Source organism: Myodes glareolus, chromosome 5 (assembly GCF_982192425.1).
Source record: "Myodes glareolus chromosome 5, mMyoGla1.1, whole genome shotgun sequence".
Taxonomy (NCBI): Eukaryota; Metazoa; Chordata; class Mammalia; order Rodentia; family Cricetidae; genus Myodes; species Myodes glareolus.
In genome coordinates this window covers 71,153,832-71,170,201 of record NC_142030.1, presented here as the reverse complement: position 1 = coordinate 71,170,201, position 16,370 = coordinate 71,153,832, and the positions used below count along the sequence as shown (strand labels likewise).

The following is a 16,370-nucleotide window of genomic DNA, read 5'->3' as shown; positions in this document are numbered from 1 at the left end:
CACATGTGCTCACTCATAGGTGGTTTTTAAACATAAAGCAAAGAAAGCCAGCCTACAAACCACAATCCCAGAGAACTTAGACAACAATGCAGACACTAAGAGAGATTTACATAGATCTAATCTACATGGAAAGTTGAAAAAGACAAGATCTCCTGAATAAATTGGGAACATTAGAACCTTGGGGGAGGATTGAAGGGAAAAGGAAAGAGGCAGGGAGGGGAGCAGAGAAAAATGTAGAACACAATAAATATCAATAATAATAATAAAAAGAAACAGAATTGAATGGGCTGGAGAAATGGCTCAGTAGTTGAGAACACTTGGTGTTTTCGCAAAGGACCTCAGTTTAGTCCCCAGCGCCCATGTCTGGCAGCCCACAACCACCTGTAACCCCAGGGAGAGAGAGAAAGAGAGAGAGAGAGAGAGAGAGAGAGAGAGAGAGAGAGAGAGAGAGCCATGATGGCTCAGACTTTATGGGGGCTTATGAAGCATGTGGACATTCAAAAATGCTGACAGTAGAAATGTGTCACACTGGCCTTTAGTAATGATGTCATGTTGGTGGTCACTGAAGGTGGGAGGAACCTTGTTCTGGAATGTGGGCAGTTCCTAACACAGAAGATCTGATGGCCTCTTCTGGGCTCTTAGTGTACCTGTATTCATGAAACACACACACACACATACAGATACACAAATTCACTTTGTTTAAAAAAAATTGCAAAGTCAGTAGTTGTGGAATGTTACAGTGAAGGCTTTGTCCATTTAAATGTATTCCCCCTGATCACATGTGGGGCTCACCAGTGTGGGGACACCCCCCCCCCACGGTTCTGACCAGTTTGACTTTCTGGATTCCTGAGAGTAGTCAGAGAATTCCAGTCTCTTGCGGGTGCTCGCATGAAAAACTAAGGGATGGGGGCTGGAGAGATGGCTCAGTGGTTAAGAGCATTGCCTGCTCTTCCAAAGGTCTTGAGTTCAATTCCCAGCAACCATATGGTGGCTCACAACCATCTGTAATGAGACCTGGTGCCCTCTCTGGCCTGCAGGCACACATGTAGGCAGATACTGTATGCATAATAAATGAATAAATATTTTTTTTTAAAAAAAAGAAAAACTAAGGGATGTCCCTATCTTACTTCTGGTCCCCAGGGAGACAGTGACTCTGGAACATCCTGGGAGCCAGGGATCGGTAAACTAGCACCAGGGAGAGTGGTAGGCAATCTCACTCATCCTAGGATTCAGATGACCTTAATGCAGAATCCCAAGGCTAAGGAGACTATAGTGACAGAGAACTCCCCTCAACGGGGGAGCCCCCGGATGGAGTCTCCAGCCCTGTAAAGCAAACAAAACCTAATAAATCCAAACCTGGGGCTAGGCTATAGTCAGTTGGTAGAGAGCTCTGATGTAAAAGCAGTTCAGACAGATCTGGGAAGGCACAGGACCCTGTTCCCACTTCTGTTCAAAGGGGCAGGGGAGCAGCCCTATTGTGTAAACTGAAACTGTTGATGCCCTGGCTGAGAGGGACCGCCCCACAGCAGGATTGCCAGAGCCTTCCCCCAGCCACTCCCAGGCTGCTACAAAGTCAAGGTCACAAGTCCTATTCAAGGTCACAAGTCCTGAACCAAAACTCCAGCAAGCACTGTGTGTCCGCCAGGCACAAAGATTTACCAGTCCACAGTGAATTCTGACCTTCTGTGTGATCAATGACACACCCGTCCCCTTACATTCCATGGAGAGAAAATTCCGTACATATTCATCAAGTTTCTCTCAAGTGGCGCACAAAAGAGCTGCTGTGTGGCCTCCTGGTTGGCATTTTCATTCTTGGTTTCCGAGGGAAATCTAGATCCCAGGCTGCTGGACTGGCCTCAGGGTGCAGGAGCCCGGACAGTGTGCGCCCCGCGTCATTAGCAGGCTGGTTTCCTCTGTTCTCTGTATTCTCACCGCTCTGACAAAAGCGACTTGAAGAAGGGTTCGTGTGGCTCAGTTTGAAAGTCATGGCGCAGAGGGCGTGGCAACAAAGGCGCGAGGCAGTCGGCCTCTCTGAGTCCACACCGGGAAGCCGCTGGAGATGAACGCAGGCGTTACACTCGTTTTCTCTTCTCTTTTCAGTCTGGGTCCCCTGTCCATGGGATGGTTCCACCTACACGCAGGGCCAGTCTCTTCTCCCAGTTAAATGTCTCTCTAAACACCGTCACAGTCATGGCCAGAGCCGTGTCTCCGTGGCGAGTCTTAAGTCCCATCAAGTTGACAATTGATATCAACCATCACATCTCCGTCAAGTGCCCTAGTCCTTCGTTTTTCTGGATCCTGACGGAAACACCTGTGCAGGTCTCCAGACATGGATCAGAAACTACATTAAATTAAGGCCGAAGGCTCCAGGGTCAGTCAGAGCTTTACCTTTTCTCTTCATTCTCCCCTTAAACAAAACCCAACCTGTTGTGGAGTACTCTGTTCACATCGCATTCTTCATCCACCCTATAGCGGAAGGTAGGCAGATTAATCCTGATTTAAGCATTCCTTTCTTCAATCAATCTTTCAGCAGTGCCCTTGTGAACATAAGCATGTATTTGCCCATGAGGTTCTTGCAGGCTAAAAATACCCTAGTTATTAATACTTACTTCATTATCCAGCATGAAATTAAGCATATAGGAAGTGTAGAAGTTTTTGAACCCAGACAGTAAGTTCTCTGTAACTGTTGACTATTATATCATTATTCTTTTTGTTTCTGTTAAGTCCTGGGAATTTAAGTTCGGGCTTTATCACCTACTAGCCACTAAGCTATAGCTCTGTCTCTCTCTTTTTTTAATTTTTCTTTTTAAAAATGATTTTGTCTTCTTTATTATTACATGGCATGCTAGTGCCAGAGTATGCAAGCGGAAGTCAGAGGACACCTTTGTGGACCTGGTTCTCTCTCCACCTTTTTATGGGTGCCAGGGATCGAACTCAGGTCATCAGACTTGTGTGACACGCACTTTTACCTGTTGAGCCATCTTGTTTGCCTGTGTTTTTTTATTTTAAAGACAGTTTTCCTAATTTTCCCTAGCTGCTGATCCTCCTGCCTCAGCCTTGTGAGCAGCTAAGATTAAAGGATGCATCGCCAGTATGGGCTCATTCTTTCACAGTGAAATATTTATTGAGCACCCACTAGGTGACTACAATCACTAGGCTACAGTTAGGAGAACAGATAAAAACAAAATATTTGGTGATTGACTGTGCTTTCTAGTGGGAAAGACCCACACTAAATGAATTGTATTTGGCTGTATCTTATCAATTACCCAATGTAAACCCTGTGAGATGGAGCCTCTATTCCCCTTTTAAAAATATGGAAAAGGGAGGCAGCAAGATGGCTCAGTGGGTAAAGGCACACATGTGGGAAGGAGAGAATCAATTCAACCAAGTTGTCCTCTGGCTTCCACATGCATGGCATGGCATGAGCACACACACACACACACACACACACACACACACACACATATACACACACACAGACATGCCACTCACACACACATTGAATAAATAAATAAGTGTAACAGTTTAAAAATATACATGAAAAGGGAGGCCTGAGCAGACTGGGACTTGTTCTTGATAATACAGCTGTTGAATGGCAGAACAGGGTCTCACATCTGTCCTCAGAGCCCTTTTCCACATAAAGACAAACAAGGGGAATAATGGCAGTCATTCCTCAAAGCAGACATAGGTGAGGGCAAAGCCAGGTGTTGAACCACGGCCTGGCCCAGGTTGAGTCGATACAGAGAGAAGAGATTCTCACGTAGGGAGGAGGATAGGAGAGATTCAGTGGTGGAGACAGGGCTGTGGGGAAAAGGCAGGTAAATGAGTTGGTCTTTGTTTCATTTGGAAAGGCGCTGACCTTTGATGACGTGTGCAGAGATCGTGAAGTGTAATGATCGCCTGTATGGGCCATTATCAGACGCTGGCCTTTTAAACAAGCAAGAGTCAATGTCTAACCCAAAGGGTTAAATATATAAAGGTCTAGTGCCAGACACCAGAAATCGGCCAATGAGGAGACTGTTTTCTTGTCTTCCTGTGCTTCCCAAAGCCCCACATTCTGCAGCCACTTGTCATTGGTTGTGCCCTATGTGCCTCCAACCAACCAGTCAGGGACTGACTGCTTCCTACAGCCATCAGCTGTGGGAAAATAACCAAAGAAAACAAACAGAGGAAGAGCCGGGGGCACCAGCCACTCCAGATGAAATCCCAGGGCCCCAGGATAAATGGAGCAAAGACAAACATGTGGTTATTCAGGCTCAGATGGCTTTTTATCAGACTGCCCAACTCCAGCCAGGAAGCAGGAAGCCTGTGGGACTCTTCTGTCCCCGGGGGATTAGGTCCTCACACTGTTAGACCTAAGCTGAATCCACAAGAGAAGGACCTCCAGTCCAATTGGTGCAAGTTTTGGGGCTGTGTCCTGCTCACGTCTCCTGTGTGATTTGGTTTTTAGGCTTTTGATATGAGTCCGGAACTCTGGGCCTTCCCACACTCCCTGTTGGCAATGCAGTAGGGTTGATTTCCTCTGGGAAGCCCCACTGGAGGGGCCTCCATTTATTTGCATTAGGAGCATCCTGGAAGTGTCCTCCTGGCTGCCCGACTCTGATCTCACTAGCTCTGGCCCAGCCTTCCCTCCAGATGGGCAGAAGCCTGAGCCCTACCTAGAATGCTCTGCTGGGGAGTGGTTTAGCAGCTGTCACAGACAGGGGTCTTATGCTAATGAGATGAAAGCAGGTCTCCTGCTTTGATCTCTTCACCCATCTAGAAGTGCCTACAACTGTATGCTATAGGGGGCAGTAGAGAGCAACGAACTGAGGATTTAGGCTGTGGGAAGAAAGGGCTGAAATATTTTTTCTTTTTTTTTTAAGAGCAGGTGGTGGGTGGGTGTTTTCCATCCTTCCTTTATATTTTTCTTTTCATTTTGTTTTAAAGACAGGATCTTGCTATGTAGCCCAAGTTGGCTTCAAACCCATGATTCTTCTGCCTCAACCCCTGAGCTCTGGGACCACAGGTATGCACCACCACACATCACCAAGTATGTTTTCAAGCTGTGGTATTTTTAAACTGGAGAAATGGCAAGTCGCTAAAATATGAGTCTTATTGATGGGTCTAGAAGTCTAGACCCATCTACAGTGTACTAGCTGTGTAGATTGGACAGGTGCCCAGAGTTTATCATGTTGGTTTCTCCACCTAAGAGCTGAGAGTGGAGATTCACATCTTGGAAGACAGCCATAAGGAGAAAATGTGATTAATAACAAAACTCCGAGTATTGTCCCTGATACTGGGCAACGCCAGATCCGTTGGTAGATGCTTCTTGCCCCAGTTGCTAGATACTGACAGCCTCCATGCATCCCTGACTACCATCTAGAAAAGACATAGAAGGAAGCCGGAGCCATTGGTGTACTACACTTTGAGAGGAAAGAGGGCCGGGTTTTGAGCCCTGATTCAGAGTGACCATGTTGGATCTTACCAGCGAGGCCTTCCAGGGTAGTCAGTACATCTTGGGTCCTATTGCTAACGAAGTTGAGCCCTCTGATTAGAACACTCAAGTGGCCTCTATCTGTATTGGGATGAAACCCATCATCATTATAATCTGTGTTTGTTTTATTTGGCTATTTTTGCCAGTTGCTTATGATGTGCTTGCTAGTCACAAGATGATTACCGAACTTTGACTTGATTTAAACAAAATCTTCTGTTTAACTGCTCAATTTGTAGTTTTAAATTATTTAAATGTCTTATTTTTTCTTTCATTTTTGTCACATATATACATATATATATATAATATAGCCTGCTGAGTGTATTTAGTGTTATCTATCTATCTGTCTACCTATCCATCTATTCATGTGCGTGTGTTCAGGGCTGACCACTTGATATTGGATAACCAATTAGGAGACTCATCCCGCGGGAAGATTGCTTCTCCTCTCAGCAGTCATTAATTGCCTACAGCTCCTCATCCAGGGATGGGACCCTCAAAATATCCCCATCCATGTTGTCATGTCAACTGGTATTGTCATTGTTCAAGTCTTGTTCAGGCAGCCATATCGTTGAGATGTCATGGGTGCAGCTTTCCTGTGAGATATGGAGGGCACAATCTCTTGCAGATGTCCTGGTCGTCTGATTCTTACAGTTTCCTCCTCCTCTTCCCAGATGTTCCCTGAGCCTTCGCTGGGGCTGTGTTGTAGATGTGTGTATTGGAGCTGGGCACTCCATAGTAAGTTGGCTGTATTCTGACTAGCCGTGAGGTTCTGGGGTGGTCTCCTTCTGCTGTGTCTGCAACCCATATGGTGACCACTAATAATTTTTTTTGATGTCACTCATTAGACAGAGGATGAAGCAATTTCTGCTTTCTCAACTGTGTATCATTATCATCTAGGAAGGTGTCTGGTTAAGACCACAGGGTATCTACTCAAGCATCCCTGAAAACCAGCAGGGCAGGTCTTAGAATTCAGCCTCGTGGAAGGATGGTGAAGACTCCATGTTCCTTCCAAGAGCTTTGCCTCCTAGGTCAGAAGTGCTCTCTCCCCCGAGGCCAAGTTGCTTCCTGCTTCGACATGTCTCATATCCTTCTCTCAGATTCCCTACTTAGGGGGAAGCAGAATCTAACTCCACCTACTTCCTCCCGACTCCATGTCCACTGGAAAACTTTAACCAGAAGAAGAAAGATAGGATCAAAGCTGGGCTGGGCAGGATGTTGAAACAGGATGAATGTTATGGACTTGGCTTCTTGAGGCTTAACACACAGGCCTGGGATCAATGAGAGAACCAGTGTGATTCTGTCTTCTAGGGTCTGGCAATGTGAGGCTACACAGGCCACATCAGGGGTCAGATTTAACTATCGGGTCTACCGCACTCCCCTCCTCCCTCGCTCTACCTCCATACTCCCGCAGGCGAGACCCACAGGAAGAGCTGGATCAGAGGCTCAGCCCCGAGCTCAGTGTCCTCAGGGTCCCAGAACCAGATGTACTAGATGTGTGTCCTAACCACATTCCTCACCACACAGAGGAATGTCCTACTGTCCCTGGAATCTCCCTGATGCTAAGGAGCCTGTCCCCATCCCATCCCACTCAAAGGTTCAGTATAGTTTCCTGTAATTTAAAGCGACAACTCCTAAAGGCAACTACATAAGAAAGCTTAGGATTGGTTTATCATCATCGTGTGTGTGCGTGTGTGTGTGTGTGTGTGTGTGTGTGTGTGTGTGTGTGTGTGTGTGTTTGTGTGTATGAGAGAGAGAGAGAGAGAAAGAGAGAGAGAGAGGTGGTCGGGGGCAGAAGTGTGACAGGTGAAAGTCTTTTGGGAGTCCCTTCTCTCCTTCCACTGCGGGGTCCAGAGACGACACTCTAGGCACCAGGTTTGTAGGGCAGTGCTTTCACATCTTGTCAACCCTAGGATTGGTTTCTATGCATGCTTTATCAATACCCGAATGGCAAGGTCTGGGCAATCTGCTTTGTTGCTGTTCATTTTATTTGTGTTTATTTATTTTTTCACAAATAAGACTTTTTGTCAGGATATAAAGTTTAAATTTTAAATAGACTCTTGTGCACCTGGCTCAGGTAGCCCATCTTTGACACCCTTCTTGTCCCCAGTGGCCTCTCCATGAGTTTTCCGAGTCGAACATGGCTTCTCTGGCATTTTTCTTTCCCAAAAAGGCTTCAATAGATCTGAAGGATCTGAAGGCTTTAATAGACTGGCAAACCTTTCTTTGGTCCTTTCCTGTGATATGTGGGGTCAGGTTTTCACCTCCTTCTCCATGTGTGTCCCCCTTACATTTGGCTGTGTCCCTCTGGTCTCCGTTCTCAAATCTTTTGGATATGGCAAACTCATTGGTGACTTTCTGCATTGACAATTGCAAAATCGCACGCTCTATTGTAAATCGTAGTTAGAATTGTAAATTACAATTCTGTCAATACAGAATATGGTCAGTTTTACAGTGGCCAAATAGTCACTGTAACGGTCAGGCTTGTGAAATTGACACCGATAGGAACTGCAGCTATAGTTTCCCCCACCCGCAGTCACGTGGTACAGGAAGATCCAGGCTGTGGAAGTTAATTAAGCGGTTTTTGCTGTAGCCACCACCAATAATTAGCTGTAATTTTCTAAGTACAACTTCATCTTTCTGCATATCAGCAAAGCTCGCTTCCCACACCCAACCCCTGGGGCAGAGAGATGCATCTGTGGCCACTGAGCCCTTGTGACTAGAACTTTCCCAGTATTCCTTCTACTGCACGTTACTGCTGCTGCCACATCACACAGTGGTTCCAGGGAGTTAAGAATCCACGACTGAAAAGTAGAGGCGGCAGGCATGGCAGGTGGAACAGCAAGCTGAGGGCTCACGTCTTGAACAGGAAGCAGGAAGCCAAGAAAATGTTTTGGCAATGGCAGGAGGCTTTAGAAACCTCAAAACCTGCCTCGCCACCTCCAGTGACCTACTTTTTCCAGTAAGGCCACACCTCCTAAACCTATCCAAACAGCTCCACCAACTGGGGACCACATAGTCAAACCTCTGAGCCTATGCGGGATGGCCTCATTCAAACTCCCAGAGGACCTGTTTAGAAAAAGGAAGGCCCAGAGGCTCAGAAAACGTTAAGCTAGAAGTGCCCCCGTACCGCGCCAGCACGGTCTGGAACCACGAGTCTCGGCGGAGGGTGTCCAGGTTGAATGAAATCCACAGAGCACGAGGTTGAGGTGAAACAGCAGCTCGTTTATTGTTCTGCTGGGGCTAGCTTTTATACCATGGCACCAAATGGGGAAGGGGCTGCGAAGGGACTGTCACCTGACCCAAGGAGGAACTCTTACTTGACCCCAGTAGGGGTCAATGACTGATCACATGCACTCCACCTTCACCTGTCCCCAGTAGGGACTGTCACCTGACCCCAGCAGGGATCAAGGAATAGTCACGTGCACTCAAACTTCCTCATCCAACTCCAGGAGCAGAGGGAAGTTAAGATTCTTTGCAGATAAGCACCTCAAATGGGGGCAGGGAAATATAACTCGGGGTAGCAATTCCCACACCCCCGAGGCTGGAGATACTGACTCAAGAGCCTTTAGTGTGTCTTGATAGTAGTTTCGAAATGGGATGAAATAATTGAGGGGTGAGTGTAAGGTCCAAGGACAGAGAAGCCCGGGGGAGTCAGAGAGGAGAGAGAATAAGCACGGAGGCCAACAAGGAACATCTCCAGAGGAGGGAGAACCAGGAGAGACGGGAGTCTAGCTGGAAGCCTGCACCAGAGAGATGGGGGTAGACTGCACAGCTGAACTCTCGTGGGATGGACCATTGGCTCCCTGCCACCTCTGTCCACCATACACTCCCTGGCAGGAAAACAAAGCCCACCACCCCAAAGAGCAGAGGTCACCTCTAGTGTCTGACCTGGCAGGGAGAGACACTGCTGCTCTGCAGGTCTCCCCATCTCCCTCACCCCATCTGCGGTTCCCAGGGGCAGGTCTGTCACCCACTAGTAGGAAGGAGAAATATCTCCAGCAGCAAGGGCCCCGTGTGCCTGCCACCCTCCTCGGCACAGTTACTGCTTGAGCATCAGGTTGTTAGGTCCTGAGTGGAAAGCAGATGTCACCCGAAGAGCGAGTCCCCTCATGAGCACCAACTGCCACGCAGAGCCGTTCTGTTCATCCTTTAAGCCAGAACATTCAGTCACATTCCTTCGTTATCACACACCCCATACAGAGAGCACCCATCAAATGGGCATGTCTGGCTCGTAGAGTCAAGCCTTGGGGGCAGGATGTCATTACCCACTCACCAGATCTTCCCAAGACATCTCCAGGGGCAGGCAGCTCAGGGATCTCTGTGCACCCACCTCAGGGAATTCTCTTCTCTCTCCTGCCTTCCTTCCCTGCTCCCTCATCTTCCCTGGCATGCCAACTTTTCCAGTTTGAACTCTATGTATGACTGCCTCATGAACTCCATTGCACATTGGAATTACCTGGAGAATTTTTTTCTTCTTTTCTTTTCTTTTCTTTATTTTCAAGACACAGTTTTTCTGTGTTGCTTTATTGCCTGCCCTGGAACTAGCTCTTGTAGACCAGGCTGGCCTCGAACTCACAGAGATCTTCCTGTCTCTGCCTCCCGAGTGCTGGGATTAAAGGCATGCGTAGCCACCACCCAGCTGATGATATTTTTTCTTAAAGTATTAATGTCTGGGTCCCGTTCTGAGAGATTCTATTTTAATTGTTTCTGGATATGAGGTACATGTTTGGAATTTTCTTTTCTTTTTTTTTTCCTCTTGGTTTTTTGAGACAGGGTTTCTCTGTAGCTTTGGAGCCTGCCTTGGAACTAGCTCTTGTAGACCAGGTTGGCCTTGAACTTACAGAGATCTGTCTGCCTCTTCTGAGAGCTGGGGTTAAAGGCGCATGCCACCACTGCTCAGCCATGTTGAGGATTTTCAAAGTTCCTTGGGTAATTTATTTTTTTATATTTTAAATTGCATTTATTTATTTAGATTTGTTTATTTTGTGTATGTATATGCGGACCTGCATGCATATGTCATGTATGAAGCTCAGAGAACAGCTTGCAGGAGTTGGTTCTCTCCGACCGTATGGGCCTAAGGAATGGAACTCAGATCATCGGGCTTGGTGGCAAGTGCCTCTGCCCACTGGGCCATCTCGTGATCCTCATTCGTTCTAGGCAGGTTTGAAGTCTGTTACTGAAAAGTAAACCTGGTGCATGTTCTACAAGCTGACAAGACGTGCCGGGTCTCCCTCCGGCGTCCTGTCTTGCTTCTCCTGAATGTTGCCAGGTCTATAGGAAAAGCACACTTGCTCAGTTTGAACCCCACCTAGATAAAACACGCTGCTCTGTATCTCAATGGCAGACCCAGTGGAGGCTGAGACTGTCTGTCGAGCTTGGAGTCTCTCTCCACCTAGAGTGTTCAAGGCCGACCTGTTATTTCAACATCAGAGTTCTAGCTTCAATCCTATGATAAACAATAGGGAAAACAGAGTAAAGGTGGGTAGAAACACCCAAAGTTGTGCACCACACACACATACACACATGTGTATGCACACACACACACCATACCACACTATACACCATACTACACATATACCATACACCATGCCACACCAAACACACATACCACACCACATACACCCTACACACCCCACCACACACTCACTACCCACCACACCACACATATCCTACACACCCTACCACACACACACATATACACCACAGTACACAGACACCATACACTATGCTACACCAAACACACATACCACACCACACATGCCCTATATACCCCACCCCCCCACACACATATACACACACATCACCCACACACACCACACACATACACACTGAATCAGACTTACAGTGGCATTGTGACAGTGTGGAATTTTCTGGTAAAGAAGAATGGACCACTGACTGACTGTACCAGTTCTTTTTGACCACCAACCAGCTCCCAAATCGTGACACAAAGACTTCTTATTAGTCTTGAATGCTTGACCTAGTTTAGGTACGTTTCTGGCTTGTTCTTTTAACTTAAACTAACCTGTTTCTCTTTATTTGCCTTTTGACTTGCGACTTTTTTCTTTCTTTCTGTGTGTCTTTCTTTTACTGCTTCTCATGACTGGTTGGCTGGCGGTGGTGGCTGCCTGGCTTCTGGCCCCTAGAATGTCTCTCATTCTCTTCTCCTTTTTCTCTCATTTCTCCTCTTTTCAAGTCTCAATTTCTCCTATTTGTTCTTTCTAGCAGCCCCGCCTGCCCTTTCTCTGCCTAGTTATCGGCCGTTCAGCCCTTTGCTAGCCCAATCCAGTACCTTCAGCAGTCATGAGGAAACCTACATGGTTAATCACACATCCTTACACTGTTAAACGACTGCAGCACAAACAAACAGAACACACCTTTACACGGTTAAAGTAGTGTTTTGCAGCATAAATAAATGGGACACATCTTTGCCCAGTTAAAATGATACAACAGACCACAGTTCTTCATCATCTCTGTTTTGTGACACTGGTTTGAAGAATTGTGGGGGCTGGGGGAAATTCTGAGTCCTTTACTTCCAAAGCAGATCTTGCTCAGTGAGCTGACTTGCTCACAAGCAGCGTCCTCCTCCTCCTCCTCTGGGATCCCTAGCTGGCAGGATCCAAACCTGCTCCAAACTTACCAAATGCTGTAAATGCCAAGCTCCTTGGAAATGAATATCAGCACATTTCTAGAGGGCGATTTGGTAATATGTCATAAGAGCTTGAAATCCTTCCAGTTCACACCCTTTTATCCAATTATGTCACCTCTTATCCTGAGGAGGTAGTTAAAGCTGTGGTAAAAACATTTATGTATAAAGATAGTCATCAAAGTGATTGCACCAAAATTATGTTGCAGTAACTGTGGAGTTACTGTAAACTTTCCATACTGTATGACTATGATGAAATATAGAAAATGTTAAAAAAAATCCACGTTTCTGCATAATTTGTATTTACCTGTTTATGGGCGAGTGCATGGCATGGTGGTCAAAAGCCACGTTGCAGGATTGGTTCTCCTTCCCCATGTGGGTTCCAGGCATTGAATTCTGGTCAAGTGTTCACCCCTGTGGCTGGCCCTCAATAACTTAATTATGTCCCAGAATCCTCACAATATAATGCTATATGAAAACAGTGCAACTGGGACTGGAGGGATGACTTAAGAGTTAAAGTGTGTGCTGTGTTTACAGAGGACCTGAGCTGGATTCCTAGCACTCAGATTAGGCAGCTCACAACTGTCTAACTCCAGCGTCAGGCGGATCGCTTCTGACCTCCATGGGCACCTGCACCCAAGTGTGCAAGTGATCATGTGCACACGCAAACACACACACATAGAGTTAAAACAAATCTTACCAAAAAAGAGAAGACAATGCAGGTAATTGCTACTTCGGCAGTTGATTTTTTAACTTTTATTTTTTTTCTGTGCCTGGGATGAAGACGCAGGGCCTCATGTATGCTGGGGAAGCGCCCTACCACTGAGCTAAAGCCTCACGCCTTACATTGCAGTTTAATGCTAATGTGGTTCTAACACAGCTATTCACAGGAAAGCCGTGGGATATGCTGAGGGGTTAACTGTGGGTACCTGAATTGTATGATTGAGATTGATTACATTTTTTTCCATATTTCCCAAGCTTGTATTATATCTATAATTAGAAAAAAGAAAATAAAGAGCTGGTGTGGTGTCTCTTACCTGTAATCTCAGCATTTGGAAGGCTAACACAAATAGATGGTAAATTTGGTGCTAGCCTAGGCTGTATGTCATTTCAGCATTTGGAAGGCTAAGACGAGTAGATGGTGAGTTTGATGGTAGCCTAGGCTATATATCAAGATTCTTTCTCAACAGCACTTCCAAAAAAGTTGTTGTTTTTCTTTTAATGAAAGGATTTTATTTCTTATAAGAAAATCAAGGTTCCACCAGAGGCTGAAGAGACTTCTACCTCAGAAGTGACCCCTATATGAAGTAGCCAGCATCCCCATTACTACCTGTGCATATGGGATTCCTTCTGAGTGTGTCTCTGCTTGTGGCTGCACTGAGTCCCACAGCATATGACTGAACCATGTGACGTAAGGGAGGAAAACAATACAGTTCATGCTGTCCCACTCAGGGCTGAGGTAAACATGCTGGACAACAGAATCCGTTTCACCCGGGAGGGTGTTCGCTGGATACTCATGCTGTCCTGCAACACTGTGAACTGAAACAAAAGCTTTGAGGATTAGCAAGGTCTTGTTCAGACATGCAAACAGGTGTTCATTCATTCTAGAAGTATCTCCGGAACGTCTTCTGTGCCAGACAAGGTTCCCACTCCTTCTACGAGACTATCATCAGCAGTTCAGGTTGCTAACTGATAGGGCTAAGGAGGTAAATTGGACACTAACGTTTGAAGTTCCAGGTAAAACAACAGAATGTCACTGTTGTGGTCACTTGGTAGGAGGTTGGGGTGACAGACTTCACCAAAGATCTTCCGCTCTCTTTGTCCTTCCCTCTCTCTCCCTGTATCTTCAGATGGAGGTGATTGTTGGGGACTTTGGGATCGTGGTGGTGCCCCGGGATGCAGCTGACACAGACCGAATCATGAATCACTCCTCAATACTCCGCAAATACAAAGTGAGTCTTTCATCCCCTGCTGGTATATCCCTGAGATACAGCCCTTCTCTGAAACTTCTGGGGGCCTGGAAGAGTTGGGGAGCAAAAGTAGCTGCTAAGTTAGGATTTCTATTGCTGTAAAGAGACACCATGACCACAGCAACTCTTTATTTTTTCAAAACAGGGCTTCTCTGTGTAGCCTTAGCTGCCCTGAAACTCATTCTGTAGACCAGGCTGGCCTTGAACTCATAGAGATCCGCCTGCCTTTGCTTCCTAAGTGCTTTGGTTAAAGGCAAGTGCTACCACCACCCAACTTACATCAACTTTTTTTTGTTTTGTTTTGTTTTGTTTTTCAAGACAAGGTTTCTCTGTAGCTTTGAAAACTGTCCTGGAACTAGCTCTTGTAGACCAGGCTGTCCTCGAACTCACAAAGATCCGCCTGCCTCTGCCTCCTGAGTGCTGGGATTAAAGGCATGTGCCACCACCGCCCATCTTATGTCAACTTTTATAAAGGAAAACATGTATTTGGGATGCATTACATACAGTTCAGAGGTTTAGTCTTTTATTGCCTTTGTAGGAAGCATGGCAGTGTGCAGGCAGACATGGTGCTGGAGAAGGAGCGGAGAGTTCTACATCTTGATCTGCAGGCGACAGAAGGCGACTGCATGTCACACTAGGCATAGCTTGAGCATATGAGACTCAAAGTTCACCCCCACCATGGCACAGTTCCTCCAACGAGGCCACACCTCCATAGTTTCACTTCCTATAGGCCCAGCATCCAAATACATGAGCCTGTGAGGGCCATACCTATTCAGACCACCACAGTAGTCTATAAGAGTGACTGGTTGTTTTCTGCTTTCTTTCCAGAACAACATCATGGTGGTGAAGGATGACATCAACCATCCCATGTCTGTAGTCAGCTCCACCAAGAGCAGGTATGGTTGGCAATGATCGGGGACACTTTGGCCAAATTGGCTTAAATTTTTTCATAGTTTTTCCTCAGTCAAAGGCAACCTGTCTTGGTTAACTTTTCTATTGCTCTGATAAGACACAATGACCAAGGCAACTAGCAGAAGAAAACGTTCACTTGAGTCTTAAGAGTAATGGCCGTGGTGAGAGCAGAGCAGCCAGCAGGCAGGTGTGATGCTGGAGAGTCGCTGAAAGCTCACATCTTGATCCACAACCATGAGGCAGAGAGACCTCAAAGCCCACCCCAGTGACACACCTTCTCCAACAAGGTCACACCTCCTAATCCTTTCCAAACAGTTCCACCAACTAGGCACCAAGTATCCAAATATTGCCCATGGGAACAATTCTCATTCAGGCCATTACACAACCCTTAGATTCAAGTGGACACCTGCTGTCCCAGCACTCAGCCTCCTCTTTGGACTTCATGTATTTATCCCTGTTTACTTTTAAATGAAGAAACAGTACCTTAACTGATCTTAACTGGCTTGAGGGAAGAAGAGGATTTTTTTTTCTTTTTTGTTTCAGGCTCTTAGTTTCGGGTGCTGATAAAGTCATGCATTACTAGTAAAAGTATAAGCCAGGCTGCCATTAAAAGGGTCTCAAAATTCAGAGTTTCAAATAAGGTAGCTGTATAGTTCTCACAGAAGTCCAGAGGAATCAAATCTGGTCTCTTCAGTTTGAAGCTTCCTTGTTGGGAACGTACCTACTGCCAAGATTGTTCTCAGACAGTAGGAAAAAAACAAGATGAAGACCAAGGCAGGACGTTTGCCTTTAAGGTGAACCACCCAGGCACCATGGTATACTCAAGAGGTGGAGGCAGGAGGGAAAAAACTTGTGCTAGCCTGGGCTGCATAGCAAGAGCCTATCTTAAAAAATCAGTGAATAGGGACTGGAGAGATGTCTCGGTGGTTAAAAGCACTGGCTGCTCTTCCAGAGGACACAGGTTGGATTCTTAGCACCCACATGTCAACTCAAGACCACCCATAACTACAATTCCAGGGGATTCAAGGCCCTCTTCTGGCCTCCGCAGGAACCATACACATATGATACATAGCTATTTGTGCAAGCAAAACACCCATACACACAAAATAAGACTAAGCTAATCTTTTTTAAAAAAGTAAATAATGAAGTAACCCAGAGTTGTAAGTTTACCACTGGCTTGTGGACGGAGGGCCTGGGAAACAGCTTACTGTTCAGCAGTTGTATATCGAAATGGAACTGAAAGGGAAAGGAGTTAACATTAGGGACTGGTAACAGTCTCTGCCATGAGCTCCAAGTGGACCTGGCCTGTGAAATGGTGGGCTACATAGGACCTAGGAGTTTGGAAGTGTAAGCTGAGTGCCTTGAGCATGTG

General features: G+C 46.3%; 1 protein-coding gene across 1 annotated transcript in view; it reads left to right on the top strand.

The window, feature by feature from the left end:
- The window catches only part of Nmnat2 (nicotinamide nucleotide adenylyltransferase 2), a 170,199-nt gene that overhangs the window by 148,419 nt on the left and 5,410 nt on the right, over window positions 1–16,370 (top strand). Inside the window, exons 9-10 of the mRNA XM_048431081.3 lie at window positions 13,967–14,068; window positions 14,915–14,982. Coding sequence (XP_048287038.1) covers window positions 13,967–14,068; window positions 14,915–14,982 — 170 coding nt within the window. The remainder of the gene's footprint in view (window positions 1–13,966; window positions 14,069–14,914; window positions 14,983–16,370) is intronic.